General features: G+C 36.2%; 2 protein-coding genes across 2 annotated transcripts; both read right to left on the bottom strand.

Annotated features, from left to right (window-relative positions):
* LOC114272349 (putative inactive receptor kinase At4g23740) lies at window positions 1-3,449 on the bottom strand. The gene is made up of 2 exons (XM_028214016.2): window positions 1,564-3,449; window positions 1-870 (listed from the first exon to the last, which is right to left on the bottom strand). Exons 1-2 carry the CDS (start codon window positions 2,798-2,800, stop codon window positions 206-208), a joined length of 1,902 nt encoding a protein of 633 aa, XP_028069817.2. The 5' UTR covers window positions 2,801-3,449; the 3' UTR covers window positions 1-205.
* A 2,302-nt stretch (window positions 3,450-5,751) lies between these two features.
* On the bottom strand, window positions 5,752-11,506 carry LOC114272348 (putative glucose-6-phosphate 1-epimerase). The gene is made up of 8 exons (XM_028214013.2): window positions 11,261-11,506; window positions 11,004-11,078; window positions 8,750-8,806; window positions 8,504-8,667; window positions 8,140-8,274; window positions 7,370-7,472; window positions 6,537-6,636; window positions 5,752-6,265 (listed from the first exon to the last, which is right to left on the bottom strand). Exons 1-8 carry the CDS (start codon window positions 11,369-11,371, stop codon window positions 6,096-6,098), a joined length of 915 nt encoding a protein of 304 aa, XP_028069814.2. The 5' UTR covers window positions 11,372-11,506; the 3' UTR covers window positions 5,752-6,095.
* Between the last annotated feature and the right edge of the window lie 1,982 nt (window positions 11,507-13,488).

Genomic DNA, 13,488 nt, shown 5'->3' with positions numbered 1-13,488 from the left:
TAACTTCCGATAGGCGCCCAAAGGCACGCTAATATATCGATGCATAACCTGGCCAAACTCACCAAGATCGGGTCTACAAAAACATCAAGAATTCAGTTCACCTAGAGGGTGAAACAAACAACATTTCAAAGATGTGTCGAAAGTTGAAATGATAACACAAGTTACAACACAAACAGTTGGAGCCAAACAGCGACAAAATGGTCACTCAATTTGGGCTTGATGAGGATTCCAACACAGAAACAAGTTCTGGTGGCATTGAATTTTCAGATTTGGCTTCAGATGACAGCTGATTCACATAATTATCCGTCTGCTGGACATTTTCAATCATTTTCACCACATCAACCATTTTAGGCCTCTGGTCCGGCATCCTCACCACACATGCCATTGCTATTTGCAACATCTCCACCATCTCTTCCTCTATGTTTGGATACCTCAATAGCTCTAAGTCAAACACTTCAGCTGTCCATTCTTCTCTGACTACTGAGTGGACCCACCGGACCAAATGGATGACCTCATCACCACATGTGGTATGGACCGGGGACTTGCCAGTGAGGAGCTCTAATAACAGCACGCCAAAACTGTAGACATCAGACGGTTGTGAAGCTTTTCGAGTGTCGGTCACTTCTGGGGCTCGATAACCGGCAGCACGGGCAATTGGCGGTGCTAGTTGGCTCATTATTGTTGACAGCCCGAGATCTGACACACAACCGTACTTCTGAGAGTTGAGGAAGATGTTTGAGGATTTTATGTTGCCGTGAACAAGTTTCCCACCATTCTCTGCATGGATCCGAGTGATGCCTTTGGCTGCACCGATGGCTATTCGTAGTCGGGTTTCCCAATCTAATGGGATTCTATCCTCCCCACTTCTACCTGCAAAATCGTAAGTGAATCAGAAGGGGCAACCAACCACAGCAATCCTCCTTGGGTGGGACCAAAAGAGCCCTATCCGCTGGGAAGCTGGACATGAGGGGTCTAGCTAACCAAAAATATATTACAAACCTAAAAATGCAGGAATGTTTCAGCCAGAACTGTTTTTCTAGAATGAGAGAAGAGTTGAACTCCCAAAACATTGTTGCAGTGTAAAAGAACTTTGTCAGAAAAATCTCTCGGAAACTATGTGCGAATATATGTACACGATAACTCTGTTAAGATCAGATTTTGTTTAAAATCAAAAAAAAAAATCTCAAGAAATTAGTTCAACTTCTGCTAGCAAGGTTGTTTCTATAGCATACTTTTTTTTATTTTTTTTTATCAGCATCTTTATAGCATATACATTTGCCAAAAGTTTTGATGTTTCAACAACTATAGTTGCAATTCTGTTGTGCAAATTGTTTAGCTTACATCTTCAATAAAATGATAGAACTTTATTCTAAGTTCATGATGATTTAATTTGGTGTGATTTCTTCCCTCTCGTATGTACCAATAAAAAGTTTCATGCTTTGATCTAATTCTATTGCATTGCAAATAATGAATGAAGGTTGTCTATGAAGCACAACAGAAGCAAAATCGAAAATAAAAAATCAAGAAACAAAAAGAATGTTGTAGTTGAACATAGCACCATACCGTGCAACATTGCAGCAACGCTTCCTTGGCTGCAATAATCATACACCAATAGCTTCTCATCCTTTGAATAGTAATACGCCCTTAGCTCGATCACATTCTCATGCTTGACACTCCCAACCAACTGCATTTGTTGCTCGAACTCTCGCTTCCCAACACCAACCTCCTTCAACCTCTTCACCACCACCATATTTGCGTCCTCGAGAATTGCTTTATAAGCTATCCCAAACGTCCCCTTTCCCAATACCTCAGCTGAGGCCCTCAACAAATCCTCCAAATCAAAAGCATAGTTACAACCCTCAAAGAAAAACAACCTATTACTCGCATCTTGGCTCCGCGAAATCGCTTTCTCAGGCGACATTCCACCTTTCTCCAACTTCCCTGAAAACACATCCTCACCTCTTCTTCTTAAGCAACAAACAAGCAACAACACAACAAACCCAATCAAACCCACAACACAACCAGCCACTATAATCCCCAGTAAAGCTGTTTCGCTTAATTTTCCAACATTTTTGGGTTTCGGGTTTTCTTGACTGGATGAAGAAAGAACAGGTGAACCAGAAGGAGTTGAATTATTATAAAACGAAACATTGTTGCCATCAAACACACCAGTAGGGAACTTTTGAAGCGATTTGGGCACAATGCCAGTGAGATTGTTATTAGATAAATTGAGTTGCACCAAATTTGGTAAATAGAGATTGGGTATTTCACCAGAAAGTGAGTTGTTAGCAAGATTCAAAGTTGTGAGATGGGTTAGATTCGATATAGAATTGGGTACACTACCATTGAATGAATTGTGGGACAAATTAACAATCGTTAGATTGTTCCAAACAGAGAAATTGAATGGCAATGAACCTGAAAAATTGTTGTACTGAAGATAAAGAAATGAGAGTTTTTTGAGATTGTAGAGATCAGAAGGAAAAGAACCAGTGATACCATTGGATCTGAGGCTCAAGATCTGAAGTTCCGAGAGGCGGCCGAGAGTGTTCACCGGAAAGTGGCCGTGAAATCCGACTCCGGGTAATCGGACGGCGATGACTCGAGACCCATCATCACTGCAAGTCACGCCAGTCCAGTGCTTACACACAGAGGAGTACTCATTCCAGTTGATATACCTCAAGTGAGAAAATTTTTCCAAGAAATCAAGTAATGCTTGCTTGTCTTCAACAAGAAGGGAAAACCCTTGTGGGAAAATCAAACCCACCAAGAAAATGAAAGAGAAAATGTAGGAAAATCCCATTCCAAGACTCTGGAGCCCCCAAATCTATGTTTTTTTTTTTTTTTTTTGGGGGGGGGGGGGGGGGGGGGGGGTGTTGGTCAATAGAATAAGCTGAAATTAAGACACGAAGAAATACACATAGATGTATAGATGTGTGTGTAGTGGAAAGGGAAAAGAAGGAGAATCAAATTCCTAGATTATTGTCGTGGAAAAAAGAGAGGGGTGTCTGAAAATGGAGGGTGAGAGGGTTTGAATTTTGAGCAGAGTGGTCAAAAGAGTGAGGTTTTGAATCAGAAACCAAAGTTTTGCTTTTTGTTTCTTTGTTTCTTGAACTTTCTTGGTTGAGTGATGAACCCAAGAATTTTCTGAGAAAAGAAACAGGGAACAGAGCTTGCTTGCTACTACTTTTACATTTTTATATTACTTTGCTACTACTTCACACAGTGGTGTGTTCGAGTGATTTGAGAGGTCAATCAACTCAGTCTGCGACAACCCACTACTCAGTGAGTCACTCAGTTCTCACAAGATGGATAGAACATGAAATGATGTTGCTTCCTTAAGATAAGATGAAAAAGCAGAATATGCATGCGTGTTCTATGGAGGAGAGAGAAATTTTACTGTAATGAAGAAGTTGGGGGGAGTTTATACAGATGAAAATCCAACATTCCATGAGGTGAAAACTCACATTCCATGAGGTAGAACCTCCCCTTGTTAAACTATCCATGTGGGTTGTCATGTAATGATCAATAAGCAGTTTCAATTCTATTCTATTGTCTGGTTAAATGAGTTGCTTATTATAAGGGAGTATTTGGGGTACAGTCTATAAGTGAATTTTTTTATTATATTACTTCTTTATTTTTTAATATTTTTTTTTATAAAAAATTTAAAAATATATTTATTTAGATCATTCTAAACAATCCCTAAATATTTTTTAAGATTTTGTGAAATTATTTTGTTCGTTGTAATTTTTTACTAAGGAAAATGATATATATAAACCAACTTTCTAAACTTATTTTTTAAACTCAGTAATGTGTAAATGATAGATTTGGTTGATAATTAGAAAAGATATAGAGAGAGTTGTCTCTAATAGCCTAATTGATTGCCACATCACTGGTTTTGAAATTTTAGTTTAATTTTTTGTCTTCAATAACAATATTCTTTTACTAATTGTTTATGCATTAAAAATAACTTATAAATTTTATTTTTTTAAAAAAAATTATTATCTTGAAATCAATAATGATTCATACCACTTAAAAAAAAAAAATCACTAAGAGCACTAATGTATTGGGACTGTCACAAAAAAAAAAAAGGGTATAACCCACTGCCACATTATTAGTGGTGCTATTAGAACACCACTTTTAGTATTCTCAGTCATTTTTCATCTTGAAATTTGGAGAAGGGGTTTTTTAAATTTTGCTTATAGATAATTAGTTTAATTAGTTTTTCAATTTTGAATAAGTTGTAACAAATAAATCTATTACCGTCTCATTACAATTTAAATTTTATATTATGACCTCATTTGGTGTAACTTATTTGAGTTATTTATAATTTTTAAATTTTAAAGAAGAAGATGAATCAAGTACACTAATATATTCTTGCAAGACAAAAAATAATTAAAAATAATTTAATTATCAAAAAGTTAGAAATGGAATAATTTTAGTTTATATTTTCTCGTTATATTTTTAAATCACAAAAAAGTTTTATCATACCCTAATTATGATAAGATGAATTCTAATTTTTCAAATTCATCTAAAATGACAACCAATTATGATAGATATTTTAATAATTGTTTGAGAAGTGTCAAATTAATATACATTTTAATTTTTTATAAAAAAATATAAAATATAAATATGATTAAAATAATGTAATTTAAATAAAATGTGATATAATTTAAATAAAATAATATATACTATTTTAATATATGTCAAACAAACTCTTAAAAAACACAACCTATGGTAATAAGGAGACTTTTTAAAATTTTCCACCTTTTTTTTAAAATTTTTAATTTTTTTTTTATGATAGACTTTATGAAGAGGTCAATGGTATGGTGGGATAGATAATCATTATCCTAGTTGTAATTTGTAAAAGGTGGTTGGTATGAGTCTCCTATCAAGATAGAATTTCAAAAAGGACAAAGATTGCATATTGCCAATTTGAGGCCCTAGCTTGCTCATTGATGAAGGTGGAGGAGCTACTTGAATCGTGACAAATTGACAGCTTGTCTCAAACCACCCCCCACCCTCTCTCTTACTTTTGCAACTGCTTCTTTTGGGGGCATCCAATGACACCATCGTTGGAAAGAATGTTGCATTTGGAATTTTTAGGATCTTCCATTCGACTCGTACATATTAATTGGATTTCTTGAATTTGGAATTTCTTATTTTAGGTCAATTTCGACCATAAAATTAGAGAAGTCTTAATTATTCATTTAAATAGGAAGATTTAGATCGTGTCATCTTAAAAAATAATAACTTGCTCTTTTTAATATCAATTCATTGCCTTTTTGTTTTCATGGTGAGAAAATGAACTATTTCTTTATTTTTTTTAAACTCAAAAATGAACTATTTTTTTACTTTTTTTAATTCAAACCTTTGGTTTTTCCCATAATGCTTCTTCTATGATTGTTTATAATATTTATATTTTGAGAGTGAGTGTTTTGTATAATTTGTGCTTATAATATTATGCTGAAAAAGCTTATTATTTAGAAACAATGGAAAATCTTTTTGATTATTAAAATTTCATAGTAACAAAAAAAAAGGTATCTTCAACATGTGCTTTCTGGGTAAAGCCTCATCTACAATCATAGAAAAGATTAGATTTTGAAAACACCTTATTCCTTTGAATTCAAATTACTGTAAACTCCTGAGAAGATATTCTTTTACCTATCAAAGTAGTTTCTTATCCGAACTTTATAGTGGGGGCATCAGAATCATGTAACTCAACCCTGACAATATTTCCATTACTGATGATTATTACACCGGAAAACCCAAATTTGTATTGCAGTTATCTGGTGGAGAAAATTCCATATAAATATGTATTACAAGTCATACAGAGCAAATAGAGTCATATTTTTGGTCTGGTTCAACATACTCAATATATAGTTGAATTCATGCCTACTAAGGGAAACACACAACGAATATCCCTGCTTCGACAATTGGAGAAATATTGGAACATATATCTCCATGAATTTCCATTTTCATGGTATGAAAATTATAATGCAACCATGTTCTTATTCTGCATGCCAAATACAGTAAAAAAAAGTACCATTGTATTTCTGGTTTTTATTGATATTGATATCATTTCAATTGCGGGTCTCTTACGTTGAGAGCATGACTGACAGCTCCAACCGGCCGGTCCATTCCTCGCCCGGCTTCAACGTGATTGGTTTCTCAATTGCTGCCCCATCAACACAAAGCATTTGTTTGTACTCCTCATCCCCGAAATCTACCATTGACTTGGATTTCTTCTCCCATGGATTCCAAACTACTGTTCAAAAGCATTGTTGAAAATGTGAACAAGTCGAAATTTTAAGCAAATCAGTGCAGCGAAACATGTTCACTGGATTATAATCTTCCTTAAACAATCTCATAGGATTATATGTGCGGTGTATCAATTATGTTGTGCCATTAAAGAGGTCTACATGTGTATGAAGTTACAGAGCCGGCACAGTTTCGTTAAAGACTTTCATGGTTAACTTTTCCAAGTATTATATGAAAAATATATATTTTGTCATAGGATTTAAGAAAATAACACTTACCAACATCTGGAAGTCCATCCTTTCGTATCACAAAAGTTCGCTTTTTCTCATGATCATAAACTGCAATTACATCGGAAGAACTGAGATAAACTCGATCCACCTACAAGTTAGACAACCTCATAAGCAAGTGCCCTCGGCTAAGGGTAACGGGTATACAACTCTATCAACAGCAGTGTAAATCTGAATATTTCCAATATCTACTGATGCCCTGAACCCTCGTCATGAAGCACCAAAAGGTTGTGACTTTAGAGGTGCAATAAACAAAAAAAATCAAATAAAAATAGAAGTCAATTTCAGATTCTTGTTTCATGTCCTTTTTTTCTTTTGGTTTCTGTTTTCCACATTATGTAAAAGAAAATAGCATGAAAATAACCATAATAAACAAGGAACAATGAAAGTTCCAAATTACAAATTCATTTCCACAATTTTAAACTAGTCCCCATCTGCTTCAGAAACACAAGGAAGCAAACATGACCACCAACCACCCGCTTGCACACCCATCAAATTATCTATTGACTGTTAATTTCTTCAAGATGATAATCACCATACCAAAAATATTTAGAAAATAATTGGGATGATATATCCCAGGTGTTTTAATCAAAGGAAGGCCTCCAAGGCAATGCTTGGATCAAGAATTTGAGAAATCCGTGGAGGGAAAACTGACCGAAATAGACTTTTTCTTGTCTTTTCTTTTCAATTATCTCTTCTTTTTTCCTTCCCCTCCACAAGTCTCCCTTCAAATCCTTGATCCAAACACAGCCTGAAAAAACTTACTTAAAGCATCAAAGATGTTTCACTACTACACTAATTCTAGTTATCAGAAATTGGTTTACCTCAGATTCAAATGTTAAGGCATCCCCCTGTTCAGTAAAACGCTCTCTCTGGTATAAGTTGTCGAGGTAGTCAAGAGTCTCCAACCCCTCTACCCTAACTTCACTGTCAATACAATTTATGACATAAAAGTTCAAGCCACACCAGGGGAAAAAAATCCGTTACTTTACAGAAGCAATAACTGGAATATGAATATACGGTAAACAAGTGAGTTTGCAAAACCTATCACTGGTACAAAAAATAGAGTACCACTAGTTTCTGCCGTGTTTGAACTGATTGTTGATCAAGATTTGACCTGCAACCTATTGTTGTTCAATAAATTTGATATTGAGTCATAAAGTTTCTTATAGTTTCAAGAGTAACCCAGAGGAAAAGAAGTTGCACAATAGCTCCCGAAATGAAAAGGAGAATATGAACAACAGTTTTAATAATTTTGTAAATTATGAGAACGACTAGACTCAAATATTGTAGTTTGACAAATCAAGGGGCGAAACCACAACTATTTACCATGTATTCCTTAGTAAAATAAAAATTAAGAACAATAACTTTACAAATGAGGTAAAACAACAGTAATTTTTAAATATTTGTTATAAGATAGTCCACTTGTTCAGCTTGTTCTTGTTGAACATAGATCAGTTTGCAAATCTTTTAAAACTCACAAAAAAGTAATAATAATAAAATAATAAGAATAAGCCTTGTAGTACTGCAAACTTCCACAAAAATGGTGAAATAGAAGTTAACCCTGCCTCGATAAGAATATTATGAACATTACCTGATATCAGAGACGGAGAAGTAGGTATGGTAGGCAAATGAGAAACTAAAGGGCTTGCAATTGATATTCCTAATGCGAGATATCATGGTGAGATAGCCATCAGCAGTGAGAGACACCCTAAGACGAAATTCAAAACTGAAAAATACAGTCCACATAATTAATTTAACATTCCACGAAAAGTCACTGAAAAATACAGTCTGCATAATCAATTTAACATACATTCCATGAAAAGTCACAGCTTGAAGTTTATGAAACATAAAAAATATATGCTGAATTGATTCGTATTCCTTGAAATTTTAATGTTCATCTATTGATGAATTTGATTGAAAAGATTGAAAAAGTAACCAAGCCTTTGAGATCATACCTATGGGGCCAGACCTTCAGATCTTCCTGAGACGGTTTGAATAGCAAATCAGCATAGGTTTTGCCATCAGAATCGTTGGTGTGCAGAGGTGGAGCGTTATCATCAATGACCCAAATCTTATTCCGGGCAAATCCATGTTGCTCCAGTGACCCACGGTTTCCAAACTGACACAAAAATTGAAACAAACCCATCAATAAGTATCGTGAAGGCTTGTACAAGTCTTAACATCCATAAGTATAAGAATACCTGAGGAAAACAAATCGGAATCCCTCCTCTCACGGCAGTTGGGGGCTTGAAAATCGCCTGACAACCGATGAAACCCAAAGAACAGGAGAAAACAACAGTGTTCCAATCATAAAACAGTAATAAGCAATAAATCAAACACACACAACACAAGATATATGTGGTTCAGAGATGTGCCTATGTCCACGGAGGGGAAGAGATCAAATCCACTATGCAATAAGGATTAAAGAACTTTGAACCTCTCAACTCAACTACTCTCCAATGCTGTCACACTCTCACACCGAAACCATAGCCAAAAAATACAACGTCAAAATGAAAGACACCTCACAACACACAGTAATTACCAAAATACTATTGTAGTCCAAATAATCAGTTAATACTTCACATTTACTACGTCACCGTTGGATCTCACCAATACAGCCCCCTATAGTTTTCGTTACCGAGATATCTTTTTTTTTTCATTGTTCCCAGGGATTTTTTGGGTAATCCGCTCCCATGCTGCAAACAGTCAAATCTGAACCTTGTCGCCCTTCTTTCTTTCCTCGCGAGCAAGAAGCACACCAGCAGCGTGCATTGCGTGATTCTACTGTGTTTTTTGCACTTGACTGGGCGGACAGTTGACCGGAAGAGAACTTCGATTCGCCCGGCCAGCAGGCGGGCGGCGTGCTTATCTTGTGTGACAACACTCCAGAGCGAGTGGCTCTTCTAGGCGGGCAGCTGTGTGACAACACTCCAGAGAAAGCGGCGCTTTCGTGTAACATGCTATGGTCTCAACGCCCTTACGAGGTAGTGATGAGTTTCACGCGCTCTAAGCCAGGCCCGCGCGCGGTTAGGAAGATTGGCCGCAATCTGAGCGGTACCACCCACCCTACCCTACCACAAAATGAGATCTTCCTGAATAGTTTCAGATATTGTCACATATCACATAGAGATGGCAATCTCAACCCGGCCCGACGGGGACCCGACCCCCCGACCCCGATTAGAATGGTTTTTTCCCGAAAAATATCCCCGTGGGGACGGGGATGGTATTCAAAATTGAACCCCCGATCAGTTTCGGGCCGGGGACGGGGATAGCTTTCACAGCCCCGGACCAGGCCCGTCCCCGACCCCGGCCCCATTTTCCCGATGTGAAATTACTGTTATGCCCCTCTGTATATATATATATATATATATACAAATCAAATCCTAAAACATAAAACACTCTCATCGTCTCTGTTATGCCCCTCTCTCATCTCTTTCTGGGTCTCTCTCTCTCTCTCTCTCTAACCCTCTCATCATCACCACCGATCGATCTCCCTCCCTCCGATCGATCTCCCTCCCTCCGTTGTAAGCATCGTCAAACACACTACCGCCGCTGTTCGCGAGAAGAAGAGGGCAGAGAGTGGGCCAGAACTGTCGCCGTCCACCGCCGCTGTTCGCGACCCCCGCTGTCCGCGACGCCAACGCCGCTGTCCGCGACATCACCGCTGCTGTCTTCCCTCTACTCTCTCGCCTCTGTCTCCAGATTCTCTCTCTCCTTCCCCCTCTAGATCTAGGGTTTCGAACCCCTAGATCTGTGTTTTTTGATCTGTGATGTTGAAAATGGTATGTCTCTGTTTGTCCAATTTTTTTTTTTTGATCTGTGATAGTGGTTCTGTTGATAGTGTATGTATGTATATGGCTCCATTTTTTTTGATCGGAGATGCAGATGATGTATGTATGAATATGTCTCTATTTGTGATGTTGTTGTTGTTGTTGATGATGTTGTTGATAGTGTATCTGTTGTTGATGATGATGTTTTTGGGCCGGGGAATTTTCGGGGTCGGAGAAACCCGATCCCCGTTGGGGGCGGGGATGGGGACGTTGATAGGTTCCCCGTCGGGGATCGGGGCCGGGGACGGGGAGGTTTTTACAATCGGGGATCGGGGACGGGGAGTGTGATCCCCGGCCCCGGCCCGGCCCGTTGCCATTCCTAATATCACATGCCTAAAATGGGTCTGATTGAATGAGTGAGTTTGGAAGAATTCAAGAATTTCTCGGACTTCAATGAATTGAATTGCAGTGGCTATGAATACCAAAGAGGGCAGGATAAAAAACAGCTAGTTGGAAACTTTTAAATATCAGCTGATATGTATCGGGATTTTGGATTTTTATACCAATATTCACTGATACATCAACCAACACTATTATAGTCAGATATTAGCTCATATATGACCGTATGGCCGATACCAATATGTATCTTGATACTCTTATTTAAAACCATGATTGGAAAGTTCACCTTACTACTTGTGAATAACAACTCTTCGCCTCGGTCAGTCTTCCATGAAAGAACCTGTCCTCCATGCAAGCTAACCTGGACAGACGGCACAGAAATCAACAACATAAATATAGCAAAAATTTTAGGACAATTCTAGGTTTATTTATTTATTTATTCTTCTTGTGTGGTAAGTGTAAATCTTGCTTGATCACTTCAAAACAAATAAAATCAAAATGCAGCAACCAAACTACATGAGAAACAAGGATGAAGGATCTAACCTGTGCTGAAGCCCCTCGAGGGTTTCGAAGCACAACCTGATCAATTCCATTCCTGTCCTTCGTAACTTCAACCGCTTCCCTCCGATCCCCAGCAACCGCTGAATGATTCATTTCAAAAACACAAAAGAGAAAACAAAAACAACAACAAGAAAGCAAATTCAAATTCAATTCTCTCTCTTTCTAACCAGAACAAAAACTTTGTACAGCCCAGACAAACACAAATGGATCAGCAAAAAAGAGATCAGCAGTCACCAAAGCAGTTGAAAATCTGAATTTTCTCGGCAACTTTCTTGTGACAAACCTACATTTTCTCGTGAACACAAACCCGAAATCCCAACTACTAACTTAACTACTTGGGTCTTTCTTCACCGCTATTCAAAACCCCTCAAAAACTTTCCTCAATTTTCACAACCCAAATCCTAAATTATCACAAAAAGCAATTTTTGACATTACCCAAATCACCAAAAACCCTAATACCCCAAGAATCAACCCCCCCCCCAAAAAAAAAATGGTCAATATGAGACCAAGACAGTCATAAATATCAATCAGATGTGTTCATATACAAACTAGAAACAGAGCATTAATAGAAGACGGTTACTTGTTGCCCTCTCACTTGTATATAAAAAGGGCAAGGAAAATTAAAACCCTAGAGAGAGAGAGAGAGAGAGAGTTCAATCCACAATTTGGTACTGACCTTGTCGTATTAATAGAGAAAGATTGAAGAGTCAAAATCTTGAAGAGGTAACGGAAATCCGCCATAGATCTCTTGAGAAAGTGATTGACTGAGAATCAAATATATTTGGGTTTGAAATTTATGTATGTAGGCCGTACATGAGTTTGACTCATACAAACATCAGCTAACTCGAGCATCAAGTCTAAACATGGGACCATGATTATTACCTGAATTAACGACCCTAAACATGAGTTTGGATGAGAATGAGTCTGATTTTTTTGAGTTTTAATTTTAAATTTATTTATTTTTAGGGTAAATTACAAATACACCTTTTTAAAGTTTATTTAAAATATAAATTGCTTCTTATGATTTGAAAAATTAAAAATATTCTTTTATTAGAATTTTTTATTTAACAAAATTAATTAAAAAATAAAATTCATAATTGTTCTTCTATATAATAATAAAATTACTTAAATTATTAATTGAAAAATATTTTTAATATCATTAAAAACTGTTACTTCTCTTAATGATTTATTAATAAAAATGACGATTCATTATGAAATTGAAACCTCAAGAGGTGAAATGTAATTTTTAAAATCATACGAGGTGATTCGTATTTTAATCAAATCTCAGAAAATGTATTTGTAATTTACCCTTATTTTTATGATATAATTTTATATTTTATTTTAATGCGGAGAGTTTTGATTTTCCTAACTCCATAATTTAACAATGGTCTCCCCAAATATTTTTTATTAAAATTGGATTGGATTAAATAAAACTAGGTCGGATAGTTTTGCCAAGAGAAAGAGTAGAACTTTTGGAATAAATTATGAAAAATTACAAATGAATGTAGAATATTAAAAATACTTATAAATATACGGGGTGTGTAATTTTTTATGTGTAAAGAAATTATAGTAAATATTACATCTCACCTTTTGATAAATAATTTTTCATTTCTCTACTGTCTTTTAATTTTTTCAATAATTGTTGAGAGCAATAGTCTCTGGTCAATAAATAAAATCAAATAGACAATTTTTATCTTTGATTAATTTAATTATGTAATTATGTAATTTTCATTACCATAATACCATCACACTACCATAAGTTTAAAATTTTCAATCTTGTTAACTATTATTTTCAATATTTATTTCAACTTTCCATAACTTTTATATATATATATATATATATATATCATTTTATCTCAATTAACACCATTATTTGATACATAATTTTATTTTTATTTTTTACTCAACCCTTACCACTTAATCCCTATAATACAATACCATCACCTTCATCCATCAAATTCTAAAACTAAACCAAACCCCATTAGCCACCACCTACTACTCGTATCAATGTCGACACCCTTTGCAACCCCTTTCTCTCTCTATCTCCTCCTTTCCAAGTGCCTTCCAACACTAATCCAATCCTTTCTCTCCCCAACATTCTTACATACACCACTCTTTTCTTTTGCAATCATCCCTTCTTCAACCTCATCTCTATTGTGCCCCACCTCCTCCTTCAAATGTGAAAACCTAGCCCTACACCTTCACTAACC

The sequence above is a fragment of the Camellia sinensis genome, chromosome 11 (genome assembly GCF_055761805.1).
Source record: "Camellia sinensis isolate YWXY chromosome 11, ASM5576180v1, whole genome shotgun sequence".
Taxonomy (NCBI): domain Eukaryota; kingdom Viridiplantae; phylum Streptophyta; class Magnoliopsida; order Ericales; family Theaceae; genus Camellia; species Camellia sinensis.
The sequence above is the reverse complement of the archived record's forward strand: the minus strand, read 5'-3'. Positions and strand labels throughout refer to the sequence as shown.

Coding starts and splice junctions, on each gene's coding strand:
- LOC114272349 (XM_028214016.2), bottom strand. CDS start 2,800: ATGGGATTTTCCTACATTTTCTCTTTCATTTTCTTGGTGGGTTTGATT. Junction 871..1,563: donor CGTTGCTGCAATGTTGCACG/GTATGGTGCTAT, acceptor ACGATTTTGCAG/GTAGAAGTGGGGAGGATAGA.
- LOC114272348 (XM_028214013.2), bottom strand. CDS start 11,371: ATGAATCATTCAGCGGTTGCTGGGGATCGGAGGGAAGCGGTTGAAGTT. Junction 8,807..11,003: donor TGTTATTCACAAGTAGTAAG/GTGAACTTTCCA, acceptor ATCGGTTGTCAG/GCGATTTTCAAGCCCCCAAC. Junction 6,637..7,369: donor CCTTAACATTTGAATCTGAG/GTAAACCAATTT, acceptor TCTAACTTGTAG/GTGGATCGAGTTTATCTCAG.